The sequence below is a fragment of the Oncorhynchus masou genome, chromosome 5 (assembly GCF_036934945.1).
Source record: "Oncorhynchus masou masou isolate Uvic2021 chromosome 5, UVic_Omas_1.1, whole genome shotgun sequence".
Classification (NCBI taxonomy): Eukaryota; Metazoa; Chordata; class Actinopteri; order Salmoniformes; family Salmonidae; genus Oncorhynchus; species Oncorhynchus masou.
In genome coordinates this window covers 88,134,820-88,148,831 of record NC_088216.1, presented here as the reverse complement: position 1 = coordinate 88,148,831, position 14,012 = coordinate 88,134,820, and the positions used below count along the sequence as shown (strand labels likewise).

Sequence of the window (14,012 nt, the reverse complement as noted above, 5' to 3'; positions counted from 1 at the left end):
ACTTTTGGACCTAGACTTGGTGCTCGGGTACCGCTCGCCGTGCGTTAGCAGAGAAAACTGTCTATAACTTGGGTGACTGGAGTCTCTGACAATTTTATGGGTTTCCTCTGACACCTCCTATTATATAGGTCCTGGATGGCAGGAATCTTGGCCCCAGTTTTGTAGTGGGCCGTTTGCACTACCATCTGTAGCGCCTTACGGTCAGATGCCGAGCAGTTGCCATACCAGGCGCTGATGCCATCGGTCAGGAGTTCCCACATTGTTGGCTGTTTTTCCTTCACTCTGAGGTCCCAAACCATCTAAGTTGGGTTGATGTCGGGTGATTGTGGAGGCCAGGTCATCTGATGCAGCACTCAATTACTCTCCTTGGTCAAATAACCCTTACACTCTTCCTCCTTGCTTCGCGGTGGGAACCACACATGCAGAGATCACCAACTCTACATCTCAGAAAGACACGGAGGTTGGAACCAAAGATACATTTTCTTGACTAATCAGACCAAAGGACAGATTTCCACCGGTCTAATGTCCAATGCTTGTGTTTTTGGCCCAAGCAAGTCTCTTCTTCTTATTGGTGTCCTTTAGTAGTGATTTATTTGCAGCAATTCGATCATGAATTGCTGATTCATGCAGTTCTCTCTGAACAGTTGATGTTGAGATGTGTCTGTTACTTGAACTCTGTGAAGCATTTGTTTGGGCTGCAATCTGAGGTGCAGTTAACTCTAACAAACGTATCTTCTGCAGTAGAGGTAACTCTGGGTCTTCCTTTCCTGTGGAGGTCCTCATTAGAGCCAATTTCATCATAGTGCTTGATGGTTTTTATGACTGCACTTGAAGAAACTTTCAAAGTTCTTGAAATGTTCCATAAAGACTGACGTTCATGTCTTAAAGTAATGATGGACTGTAGATTCTCTTTGCTTATTTGAGCTGTTCTTGCCATAATATGGACTTGGTCTTTTACCAAATAGGGCTGTCTTCTATATACCAACCCTACCTTGTCACAACACAACTGATTGGCTCAAACGTTAAGAAGAAATGAAATTCCACGGATTAAGACATGAATGTGACCCTTCTGTGTAAGTATTAATTTTAGCACAACTAGTTTTGTTTTTTATTAAATGTTTTAATTTTACTCTTTTAACTAGGCAACTTTTTTTCAAACAACTTTTTTCTGATGAAGTTGCATGGAAAAACACTTGAACCTTACATCCTACTGACTTCCAGTATCGTTTTCAATCATTTTGAAATCAGGACTTCACTTCATCTTAACTTCAATCTTAATATTAACAAGAGAGTCATTGTCTCCCTTCAACCTCGTCTCATGGCGTTTCATCCTTCCTATTTAGTCACTATTCAGCTATTAGAATCTCGGCTTGCTACTGTGTGTGTTTTGGCCTCTTGTTGTTGTTTTAGGATAACTTCTACGGCGGGGTTCTCTCTAATTGTTGTTGTTTGAGATGAGATTCTACAGCAGGGTTCTCTCTAATTGTTGTTGTTTGAGATGAGATTCTACAGCAGGGTTCTCTCTAATTGTTGTTGTTTGAGATGAGATTCTACAGCAGGGTTCTCTCTAATTGTTGTTGTTTGAGATGAGATTCTACAGCAGGGTTCTCTCTAATTGTTGTTGTTTTAGATTTGGTTCTACAGGAGGGTTCTCTCTAATTGTTGTTGTTTGAGATGAGATTCTACAGCAGGGTTCTCTCTAATTGTTGTTGTTTGAGATGAGATTCTACAGCAGGGTTCTCTCTAATTGTTGTTGTTTGAGATGAGATTCTACAGCAGGGTTCTCTCTAATTGTTGTTGTTTTAGATTTGGTTCTACAGGAGGGTTCTCTCTAATTGTTGTTGTTTGAGATGAGATTCTACAGCAGGGTTCTCTCTAATTGTTGTTGTTTGAGATGAGATTCTACAGCAGGGTTCTCTCTAATTGTTGTTGTTTTAGATTTGGTTCTACAGGAGGTTCTCTCTAATTGTTGTTGTTTGAGATGAGATTCTACAGCAGGGTTCTCTCTAATTGTTGTTGTTTGAGATGAGATTCTACAGCAGGGTTCTCTCTAATTGTTGTTGTTTGAGATGAGATTCTACGGCGGGGTTCTCTCTAATTGTTGTTGTTTGAGATGAGATTCTACAGCAGGGTTCTCTCTAATTGTTGTTGTTTGAGATGAGATTCTACAGCAGGGTTCTCTCTAATTGTTGTTGTTTGAGATGAGATTCTACAGCAGGGTTCTCTCTAATTGTTGTTGTTTGAGATGAGATTCTACAGCAGGGTTCTCTCTAATTGTTGTTGTTTGAGATGAGATTCTACAGCAGGGTTCTCTCTAATTGTTGTTGTTTGAGATGAGATTCTAGAGCAGGGTTCTCTCTAATTGTTGTTGTTTGAGATGAGATTCTAGAGCAGGGTTCTCTCTAATTGTTGTTGTTTGAGATGAGATTCTACAGCAGGGTTCTCTCTAATTGTTGTTGTTTGAGATGAGATTCTACAGCAGGGTTCTCTCTAATTGTTGTTGTTTGAGATGAGATTCTACAGCAGGGTTCTCTCTAATTGTTGTTGTTTGAGATGAGATTCTACAGCAGGGTTCTCTCTAATTGTTGTTGTTTTAGATGAGGTTCTACAGCAAGGCTCTCTCTAATTGTACCCAGGATCCTCAGTTAGAGCTCTATCAACCCCCTCTGCCACACAAAGAACACACACAGAATGGACGGACGCACACACATGTACTGCTTTCCCACAGGATTTACACAGTATTCTGCCTCTACTGGATTGGGCTGGCAGGTAGCCTAGTAGTTAGAGCTGTTGAACTAGTAACAGAAAAGGTTGCAAGATCGAATCTCTTAGCTGACAAGGTGAAAATATGTCGTTCTGCCCCTGAACAAGATAGTTAACCCCACTGTTCCCTGGTAGGCTGTCGTTGAAAATAAGCAGTTGTTCTTTAACTGACTTGTCTCGTTAAATAAAGATATATGTTTAAAAAGAAATTGTTAATATGACTCACTTTAAAAAAGGCCTGTTTTCATCCCATTATTATTGGATGCTGTTATACATCCTGGGTGCATGTTGGTATGCTGGAGACGAGTGGTAGTGGTGGTGTGCAGATGAAGGTGGTTGTCTATTTTAAAAACATCGATTGAGAATATACACCATCGAAAAATAAATCCATTATTAATATGTTTTAGGCAGGTCCTAAGAAACAGTAAAACACCAATGACAAAGTATTTTCAAAAGGAATAGAATAGCATAGAATAGCATATTACGAATTTAATTAGCAGTTTTTTGTTGTTTGTTGTGTTACAGTCTGAATTTCTAGTGAATTAAATTGAGATTGTGTCTCACTGGCCAACACACAATACCCCATAATGTCAAAAGTGGAATTATGTTTTTAGAAATTTTTACAAATTAGTTAAAAATCTGAACTTTCGTGAGTCATTAAGTATTCAACTCCTTAGTGTGTAATAACAGTGTTTAACATGATGTTTAAATGACTACCTCATCTCTAGTAGTTAGAGCTGTTGAACTAGTAACAGAAAAGGTTGCAAGATCGAATCTCTTAGCTGACAAGGTGAAAATATGTCGTTCTGCCCCTGAACAAGATAGTTAACCCCACTGTTCCCTGGTAGGCTGTCGTTGAAAATAAGCAGTTGTTCTTTAACTGACTTGTCTCGTTAAATAAATATATATATTTAAAAAGAAATTGTTAATATGACTCACTTTAAAAAAAGGCCTGTTTTCATCCCATTATTATTGCCTGCTGTTATACATCCTGGGTGTATATGCTGGTATGCTGGAGACGAGTGGTAGTGGTGGTGTGCAGATGAAGGTGGTTGTCTATTTTAAAAACATCGACTGAGAATATACACCATCGAAAAATAAATCCATTATTAATATGTTTAGGCAGGTCCTAAGAAACAGTAAAACACCACTGACAAAGTATTTTCAAAAGGAATAGAATAGCATATTACAAATTTAATTAGCAGTATTTGTTTTGTTTTTAATTGGGTTCTGTGTAGCCAGATATGCATAAATATTTTGCTATTTTGAACAGATGAGACATCCCTACCCGATCACTGTCAACACACACACAGCCTATATTTTACTAGGCAAGTCAGTTAAGAACAAATTCTTATTTTCAATGACGGCCTAGGAACAGTGGGTTAAGGGGGCAGAACGACAGATTTTGTACCTTGTCAGCTCGGGGATTTGAACTTGCAACCATTTCAGTTACTAGTCCAATGCTCTAACCGCTAGGGGAAATGTGTGGAAATGCTGTCATATGAAAAAAGTGATATTTTGAAAGAGACCCAAAAACCCATTTTTGATCCACGTTTCATCTCTTTCCTGCCCTCACACGGTCAGGGAGCAGGGACAAGGTCTCATCTTCATGACGATACAAATATAACGTAATAACAATCCTATTTTCAAAAGTACGTGAGTCAAGTGTTCACAACCGCCGAGAGCTTTTGGAATAGTGTATATTTAATCAATCAGGATAATGCAATAAGATAAGCAAGATGCCTACACTTGATTTAGACTACATTATTGCGTTGCTAAATGCTTATTATCAGTGATCAATAAGCAAACAAACTATCTGTGCCTTCAGATAGTATTCACCACCCTTTACTTTTTTCACATTTTTGTTGTGTTACAGTCTGAATTTCTAGTGAATTAAATTGAGATTGTGTCTCACTGGCCAACACACAATACCCCATAATGTCAAAAGTGGAATTATGTTTTTAGAAATTTTTACAAATTAGTTAAAAATCTGAACTTTCGTGAGTCATTAAGTATTCAACTCCTTAGTGTGTAATAACAGTGTTTAACATGATGTTTTAATGACTACCTCATCTCTGTGCTCCACACATACAACTATCTGTAAGGTCCCTCAGTTGAGCAGTGAATTTCAACCACAAATTCAACCACAAAGACCAGGGAGGTTTTCCAACGCCCTCGAAAGAAGGACACCTATTGGTAGATTGGTAGTTGTTAATTACATTTTCGATGGTGTATCAATACATCCCATTCACTACAAAGATACAGGCGTCCTTCCATCACCATGAGGCCAGTGGTGACATAGGGGAAACAAATAGAGAGTTTAATGGCTGTGATAGGAGAACAATGAGGATGGAATCAACAACATTGTAGTTACTCCACAATACTAACCTAAATGACAGAGTTTAATGGCTGTGATAGGAGAACAATGAGGATGGATCAACAACATTGTAGTTACTCCACAATACTAACCTAAATGACGGAGTGAAAATAAGGAATAAAAAATATTCCAAAACATTCATTCTGTCACTAAAGTAATACTGCAAAAACATGTTTTGTGGTAAAGCAATTAACACATTAGTGAGTGCCGCTCTCCATATTTTCAAGCACAGTAGTGGTTGGATCATGTAAATCGGTACGTTATGCTTGCAATCGTTAAGGATTCAGGATTTTCTCAGGATAAAAAAAAGGCAAAATCCTAGAGGAAAACCTGGTTCAGTCTGCGTTCCTTTCACCTTACAGCAGGACAACAACCTAAAACACAAGGCCAAATCTACACTGGAAAACAGAACCAAGAACCAAGAAGACAGTGAATGTTCCTGAGTGGCCAAGTTACAGGTTTGACTTAAATCTACTTACAAATCTGTGACAGGACCTGAAAATGGTTGTCTAGCAATGATCAAAAACCAATTTGACAGATCTTGAAGAATTTTTGAAAAGAATAAATGGGCAAATGTTCCACAATCCAGGTGTGGAAAGCTGTTAGAGATTCAGCCAGAAAGACTCACAGCTGTAATCGCTACCAATCCAGGTGTGGAAAGCTGTTAGAGACTCAGCCAGAAAGACTCACAGCTGTAATCGCTACCAATCCAGGTGTGGAAAGCTGTTAGAGACTCAGCCAGAAAGACTCACAGCTGTAATCGCTACCAATCCAGGTGTGGAAAGCTGTTAGAGACTCAGCCAGAAAGACTCACAGCTGTAATCGCTACCAATCCAGGTGTGGAAAGCTGTTAGAGACTCAGCCAGAAAGACTCACAGCTGTAATCGCTACCAATCCAGGTGTGGAAAGCTGTTAGAGACTCAGCCAGAAAGACTCCTAGCTGTAATCGCTACCAATCCAGGTGTGGAAAGCTGTTAGAGACTCAGCCAGAAAGACTCACAGCTGTAATCGCTACCAATCCAGGTGTGGAAAGCTGTTAGAGACTCAGCCAGAAAGACTCACAGCTGTAATCGCTACCAATCCAGGTGTGGAAAGCTGTTAGAGACTCAGCCAGAAAGACTCACAGCTGTAACTGCTGTCAAAATGCTTCTACAAAGTTCATTCAGTGGTATGAATACTTGTCTAAATTAGACATTTCTTTAGAAACCAAACGGCACTATACAGTAAATGGCAGTTCTCTCTGATACGTGTGAGCTATCTGTTCTCTGTGTACTTCAGATGTGTCTATGACACACACACACACACACACACACACACACAGAGAGACACACACACACACACACACACACACACACACACACACACACACACACACACACACACACACACACACACACACACACACACACACACACACACACACACACACACACACACACACACACACACACACACACACACACACACAGAGAGAGAGACACACACACACACAGAGACACACACAGAGAGAGACAGAGACAGACACACACACACACGGAGCTCTGTAACCTGATTTCCCCTGTGTACTTCAGACGTCCCAGACTGTGGCTCCAATATCGAGCAAAATGAAGTCTTCCCTGTCCCAAATGCAACCCTATTCCCTGTATAGTGCACTAGCCTTATGGGTCCTGGTCAAATGTAGTGCACTGCATACTGAATAGGGTGCCAGTTGGAACCCAATGTGTTATCAGATCTCTACTCACTGACACACTTCATGGTTTAATGGTTGTATCAATTGATTAGTAGAATATTAAGATCTGTCGTTATTTGTCTGTTTCGTTGAGAATTCAGTTTTTTTTTTTGACTTGACCCTATAGAAATGTCACTCAGGAGGGCCTTGAGTTAAGTAATTACTGAACGGGGGTTTGAGGTGGAAAGAAAGACATCATTCTAACAACTCTACAGGTTGCCTCTGTATTATTTGGGGGGGAAAAGGGCCCCAAGTTTCATTTTATACAGTGAATGATGGTAACTTCATTTCATACTGAACAACATGTAAATCCCAACATTTTCGGTCAGATTTAGCGAACAAAGATAGAACTAATGTTTGCAACTGCCAATTATCATATTGGTTGGGAGATGAAGCTGTGTCGTTTCTCGTAGAACAGTAATGCACCCTTTTAACCACTGTAGTTACTTTGCAGTAGTTTGCAATATAATGATGACAATGTCACATCTAGTCAGAGAGACATTTGTCAGCCTCACGCAAAACAGACAGACTAAGTGGATTAGATTGGTATCCACTTAAACTGAAATGCAAAAAGGGTCTTCCAACAGGAAGAATGACATGTCTCTCAACACTAGTCAGTCAAATGATTACAGTGATTAATCAGAGTGTAATTTGTGCTTTAGGTTTTCATACACAAAGCTTAGATAATTTTAGGACATACAGAATGCAGAAAGTAGAGGAAGAAGCTAGAGTTTCCTTTTTCCTGAAGTACCCTATTGATTAAATGGCCTCTCTTTTCTTTTTCTCTCACTCTCTATGTCTCTCTCTGTCTCTATAATAATGGAACACTGGTCACTTTAATAATGGAACACTGGCTACTATAATAATGGAACACTGGTCACTTTAATAATGGAACACTGGCTACTTTAATAATGGAACACTGGTCAGTTTAATAATGGAACACTGGTCACTTTAATAATGGAACACTGGTCAGTTTAATAATGGAACACTGGTCACTTTAATAATGGAACACTGGTCAGTTTAATAATGGAACACTGGCCACTTTAATAATGGAACACCGGGCAGGTTAATAATGGAACACTGGTCAGGTTAATAATGGAACACCGGTCAGTTTAATTATGGAACACTGGTCACTTTAATAATGGAACACCGGTCAGTTTAATTATGGAACACTGGTCACTTTAATAATGGAACACTGGTCACTTTAATAATGGAACACTCGTCAGTTTAATATTGGAACATTGGTCAGTTTAATAATGGAACACTGGTCAGTTTAATAATGGAACACTGGTCAGTTCAATAATGGAACACTGGTCAGGTTAATAATTGAACACTGGTCACTTTAATAATGGAACACCGGTCAGTTTAATAATGGAACACTGGTCACTTTAATAATGGAACACTGGCCACTTTAATAATGGAACACTGGTCAGTGGTATGCAGCATACCACCCTGCATACCACTGCTGGCTTGCTTCTGAAGTTAAGCAGGGTTGGTCCTGGTTATTTCCTGGATGGGAGACCAGATGCTGCTGGAAGTGGTGTTGGAGGGCCAGTAGGAGGCACTCTTTCCTCTGGTTTAAAAAAAAAATCCAAATGCCCCAGGCAGTGATTGGGGACACTGCCCTGTGTAGGGTGCTGTCTTTCGGATGGGACGTTAAATGGGTGTCCTGACACTCTGAGGTCATTAAAGATCCCATGGCACTTATTGTAAGAGTAGGGATACCCTGGTGTCCTGGCTAAATTCCCATTCTGGCCCTCAAACCATCATGGTCACCTAATAATCCCCAGTTTACAATTGGCTCACTCATCCCCTTCCTCTCCCCTGTAACTATTGCCCAGGTCTTTGATGCAAATGAGAACATGTTCTCAGTCAACTTACCTGGTAAAATAACATATAAATAAATAATGGAACGCTGGTCAGTTTAATAATGGAATCACTGGTCGCTTTAATAATGGAACACTGGTCACTATATATGTAGTCGGAAGTTTACATACACCTTAGCCAGATACATTTAAACTCAGTTTTTCACAATTCCTGACATTTAATCCTAGTAAACATTCCCTGTCTTAGGTCAGTTAGGAACACCACTTTATTTTTAGAATGTGAAATGACAGAATAATAGTGGAGAGAATTATTTATTTCAGCTTTTATTTCTTTCATCACATTCCCAGTGGGTCAGAAGTTTACATACACTCAATTAGTATTTGCTAGCATTGCCTTTAAATTGTATATCTTGGGTCAAACATTTCGGGTCGCCTTCCACAAGCTTCCCACAATACGTTGGGTGAATTGTGGCCCATTCCTCCTGACAGAGCTGGTGTAACTGAGTCAGGTTTGTAGGCCTCCTTGCTCGCACACGCTTTTTCAGTTCTGGCCACATATTTTCTATGGGATTGAGGTCAAGGCTTTGTGATGGCCACTCCAATACCTTGACTTTGTTGTCCTTAAGCCATTTTGCCACAACTTTGTCCATTTGGAAGACCCATTTGCAACAAAGCTTTAACTTTCTGACTGATGTATTGGTGTTGCTTCAATATATCCACATCATTTTCCATCCTCATGATGTCATCTATTTTGTGACGTGCACCAGTCCCTCCTGCAGCAAAGCACCCCCACAACATGATGCTGCCAACCCCGTGCTTCACGGTTGGGATGGTGATCTTTGGCATGCAAGCCTCCCCCTTTTTTCCCCAACAGAATGATGGTCATTATGGCCAAAAAGTTATATTTTTGTTTCATCAGACCAGAGGACATTTCTCCAAAGGTACAATCTTTGTCCCCATGTGCAGTTGCAAACCGTAGTCTGGCTTTTTTATGGTGGTTTCTTCCTTGCTGAGCTGCCTTTCAGGTTATGTTGATATAGGACTTGTTTTACTGTGGATATAGATACTTTTGTACCTGTTTCCTCCAGCATCGTGACAAGGTACTTTGCTGCTGTTCTGGGATTGATTTGCACTTTTTGCACCAAAGTACGTTAATCTCTAGGAGACAGAATGCGTCTCCTTCCTGAGCGATATGACGGCTGCGTGGTCCCATGGTGTTTATACTTGCGTACTATTGTTTGTACAGATGAACGTGGTGCCTTCATGCTTTTGGAAATTGCTCCCAAGGAAGAACCAGACTTGTGGAGGTCTACAATTGTTTTTCTGAGGTCTTTGCTGATTTCTTTAGATTTTCCCATGATGTCAAGCAAAGAGGCACTGAGTTTGAAAGGAGGCCTTGAAATAAATCCATAGGTACACCTCCAATTGACTCAAACGATGTCAATTAGCCTATCGGAAGCTTCTAAAGCCATGGTATCATTTTCTGGAATTTTCCAAGCTGTTTAAAGGCACAGTAAACTTAGTGTATGTAAACCTCTGACACACTGGAATTGTGACTCAGTGAATTATAAGTGAAATATTATGTAAACAATTGTTGGAAAAATGACTTGTGTCATGCACAAATGTCCTAACCGACTTGCCAAAACTATAGTTTGTTGACAAGACATTTGTAGAGTGGTTGAAAAATGAGTTTTAATGACTCCAACCTAAGTGTAAACTTCCGACGACAACTGTATCTATATTATTTTATCGAAACTTTTATCAAAACGGGCTCTGCCTTCCCTGAATGACGTGTCTCCGCAGTCTGAAATTGAAAAAGAACAAACTATCATTTGAAAAGATGCAAACATTTGTTATTTTGTTGCAGAAGTTGTCATGTGGGATTCAGACTCAGGAAAAATGGAAGGAGATTTCTCCTGAAATATTCATCAGCTTGAATTACTAACACTTACAATGTTAATCTCTTTGGCAATGGAATATGTCCTAAAATACTGGATTCACAACAGTGGTCTATTTCAGCAGGGGAAACAGGAGCAATAGGAACTGGACAAATATAAAGCTTGAAGGTAAAATGTCCTAAATTTGGCAAATAATTCAAACAGTGTGTCTAAATAGATACAGGACATTTTCTACACAAGCAGCAGATTGTTTTAACTTTATTTAACGAGGCAAGTCAATTAAGAAAAATATATTATTCTCAATGATGGCCTAGGAACAGTGGGTTAACTGCCTTTGTTCAGGGGAAGAACAACAGATGTGTACCTTTTCAGCTCCAGGGTTCGATCTTGCAACATTTCGGTTACTAGTCCAACAGCTCTAACTACTAGGCTCCCTGCCGCCTCTACACTCTAACCACTAGGCTACCCTGCCACCTCCACACTCTAGCCACTAGGCTACCCTGCCACCTCTACACTCTAACCACTAGGCTACCCTGCCACCTCTACACTCTAACCACTAGACTAGCCTGCCACCTCCACACTCTAACCACTAGGCTACCCTGCCACCTCTACACTCTAACCACTAGGCTCCCTGCCGCCTCTACACTCTAACCACTAGGCTACCTGCCCACTCTACACTCTAACCACTAGGCTACCTGCTGCCTCGACACTCTAACCACTAGGCTCCCTGCCACCTCTACACTCTAACCACTAGGCTCCCTGTCGCCTCTACACTCTAACCACTAGGCTCCCTGCCGCCTCTACACTCTAACCACTAGACTACCCTGCCACCTCTACACTCTAACCACTAGGCTACCTTGCCACCTCTACACTCTAACCACGAGGCTACCTGCCGCCTCCACACTCTAACCACTAGGCTACCCTGCCACCTCTACACTCTAACCACTAGGCTACCTGCTGCCTCCACACTCTAACCACTAGGCTACCCTGCCACCTCTACACTCTAACCACGAGGCTCCCTGCCGCCTCTACACTCTAACCACTAGACTACCCTACCACCTCTACACTCTAACCACTAGGCTACCCTGCCACCTCTACACTCTAACCACTAGGCTCCCTGCCGCCTCTACACTCTAACCACTAGGCTACCTGCCCACTCTACACTCTAACCACTAGGCTACCTGCTGCCTCGACACTCTAACCACTAGGCTCCCTGCCACCTCTACACTCTAACCACTAGGCTCCCTGTCGCCTCTACACTCTAACCACTAGGCTCCCTGCCGCCTCTACACTCTAACCACTAGACTACCCTGCCACCTCTACACTCTAACCACTAGGCTACCCTGCCACCTCTACACTCTAACCACTAGGCTACCTGCCGCCTCCACACTCTAACCACTAGGCTACCCTGCCACCTCTACACTCTAACCACTAGGCTACCTGCTGCCTCCACACTCTAACCACTAGGCTACCCTGCCACCTCTACACTCTAACCACGAGGCTCCCTGCCGCCTCTACACTCTAACCACTAGACTACCCTACCACCTCTACACTCTAACCACTAGACTACCCTGCCACCTCTACACTCTAACCACTGGACTACCCTACCACCTCTACACTCTAACCACTAGACTACCCTGCCACCTCTACACTCTAACCACTAGACTACCCTGCCACCCCTACACTCTAACCACTAGACTACCCTGCCACCCCTACACTCTAACCACTAGACTACCCTGCCACCTCTACACTCTAACCACTAGACTACCCTGCCACCTCTACACTCTAACCACTAGACTACCCTGCCACCTCTACACTCTAACCACTAGACTACCCTACCACCTCTACACTCTAACCACTAGACTACCCTGCCACCTCTACACTCTAACCACTAGGCTACCTGCCACCTCTACACTCTAACCACTAGACTACCCTGCCACCTCTACACTCTAACCACTAGACTACCCTACCACCTCTACACTCTAACCACTAGACTACCCTGCCACCTCTACACTCTAACCACTAGGCTACCTGCCACCTCTACACTCTAACCACTAGACTACCCTGCCTCCTCTACACTCTAACCACTAGACTACCCTGCCACCTCTACACTCTAACCACTAGGCTACCTGCCACCTCTACACTCTAACCACTAGGCTACCCTGCCAAGTGTTAGATATTAAAGATGCTCTTGAGGCCTAAGACTTGTTTTAAGAGTTGATTCATCTGTCTTTATTTTCTCTCCAGGATTTGATGCCTACTTCACATCGAGGACGCTGGAAAACAACAGGAGAAACGTCTGGTTCGCAGAATACTGGGAGGAGAACTTCAACTGTAAACTAATGAGCTCTTCCAAGAAGGAAGACACCAGCAGGAAATGCACAGGTAGCCATTTGCACTCGACAAGGCTGTACTTTAAACCCCATAAATATTGGCACATGATAGATTTTTGACGCCTTATTCGCAAGGGCATACTTTCTTACAGTAAACATTTGAACTATTTATGAGGCCAATGATATGCTCCATATCACACTGCAGCCCTGTTGTCAGAATAACCCTATTTATGAGGTAGTAGGCCAATGATAGGATCCATATCACACTGCAGCCCTGTTGTCAGAATACCCCTATTTATGAGGTAGTAGGCCAACGATAGGATCCATATCACACTGCAGCTTTGTTGTCAGAATACCCCTATTTATGAGGTAGTAGGCCAATGATAGGATCCATATCACACTGCAGCCCTGTTGTCAGAATAACCCTATTTACGAGGCAAGGTAGTAGGCCAATGATAGGATCCATATCACACTGCAGCCCTGTTGTCAGAATACCCCTTGGTACTATTTTATTCTGCACTCTGCAAGGATGTGCAGTAACCCCCCTTAGGGCTGTTGGGGTCACCCTATTACCGCCACAACGGCAGTCACAAGTCATGACGGCCGTCAAATTTAGTCACAGTAATTAGCTCCAGGCTCTGAGGAAGTTGGTCATTAGTAGCTGGTCCTCAGCACTCCTTTGTCCCTCTAATCACTCGGACATCAATGCAAATTTAATCAAAAATCTAATCAAACACTTCATGAGAGCCCATGAGCTAATGTTGCAAAACATTTCTATAAGGCTATGCAATTTCTATAGGAAATGCGTGAGAAAACAGAATGATGGCCTCTGTTAAAAAGAGGAGGATCCAATCAGCTTGCTAGGCCTACTTTATTTATTTCGCAATGTTCCTAATATTAAATCAATTAATCAAATGTATTTATGAAAAAACCCAGCATAAAACCCCTAATGGCAAGCAATGCAGATGTAGAAGCACGGTGGCTAAGAAGAAATACCTAGATAGGCATGGACCTAGAAAGAAACATAGAGAGGAACCAGGCTCTGAGGGGTGGCCAGTCCTCTTCTGGCTGTGCCAGGTGGAGATT

General features: G+C 41.8%; 1 protein-coding gene across 1 annotated transcript in view; it reads left to right on the top strand.

Annotated features, from left to right (window-relative positions):
* The window catches only part of LOC135530281 (metabotropic glutamate receptor 7-like), a 224,017-nt gene that overhangs the window by 18,884 nt on the left and 191,121 nt on the right, over positions 1–14,012 (top strand). The window contains exon 4 of the mRNA XM_064958639.1: positions 12,841–12,978. Within this exon, the coding sequence (XP_064814711.1) occupies positions 12,841–12,978 (138 nt within the window). The remainder of the gene's footprint in view (positions 1–12,840; positions 12,979–14,012) is intronic.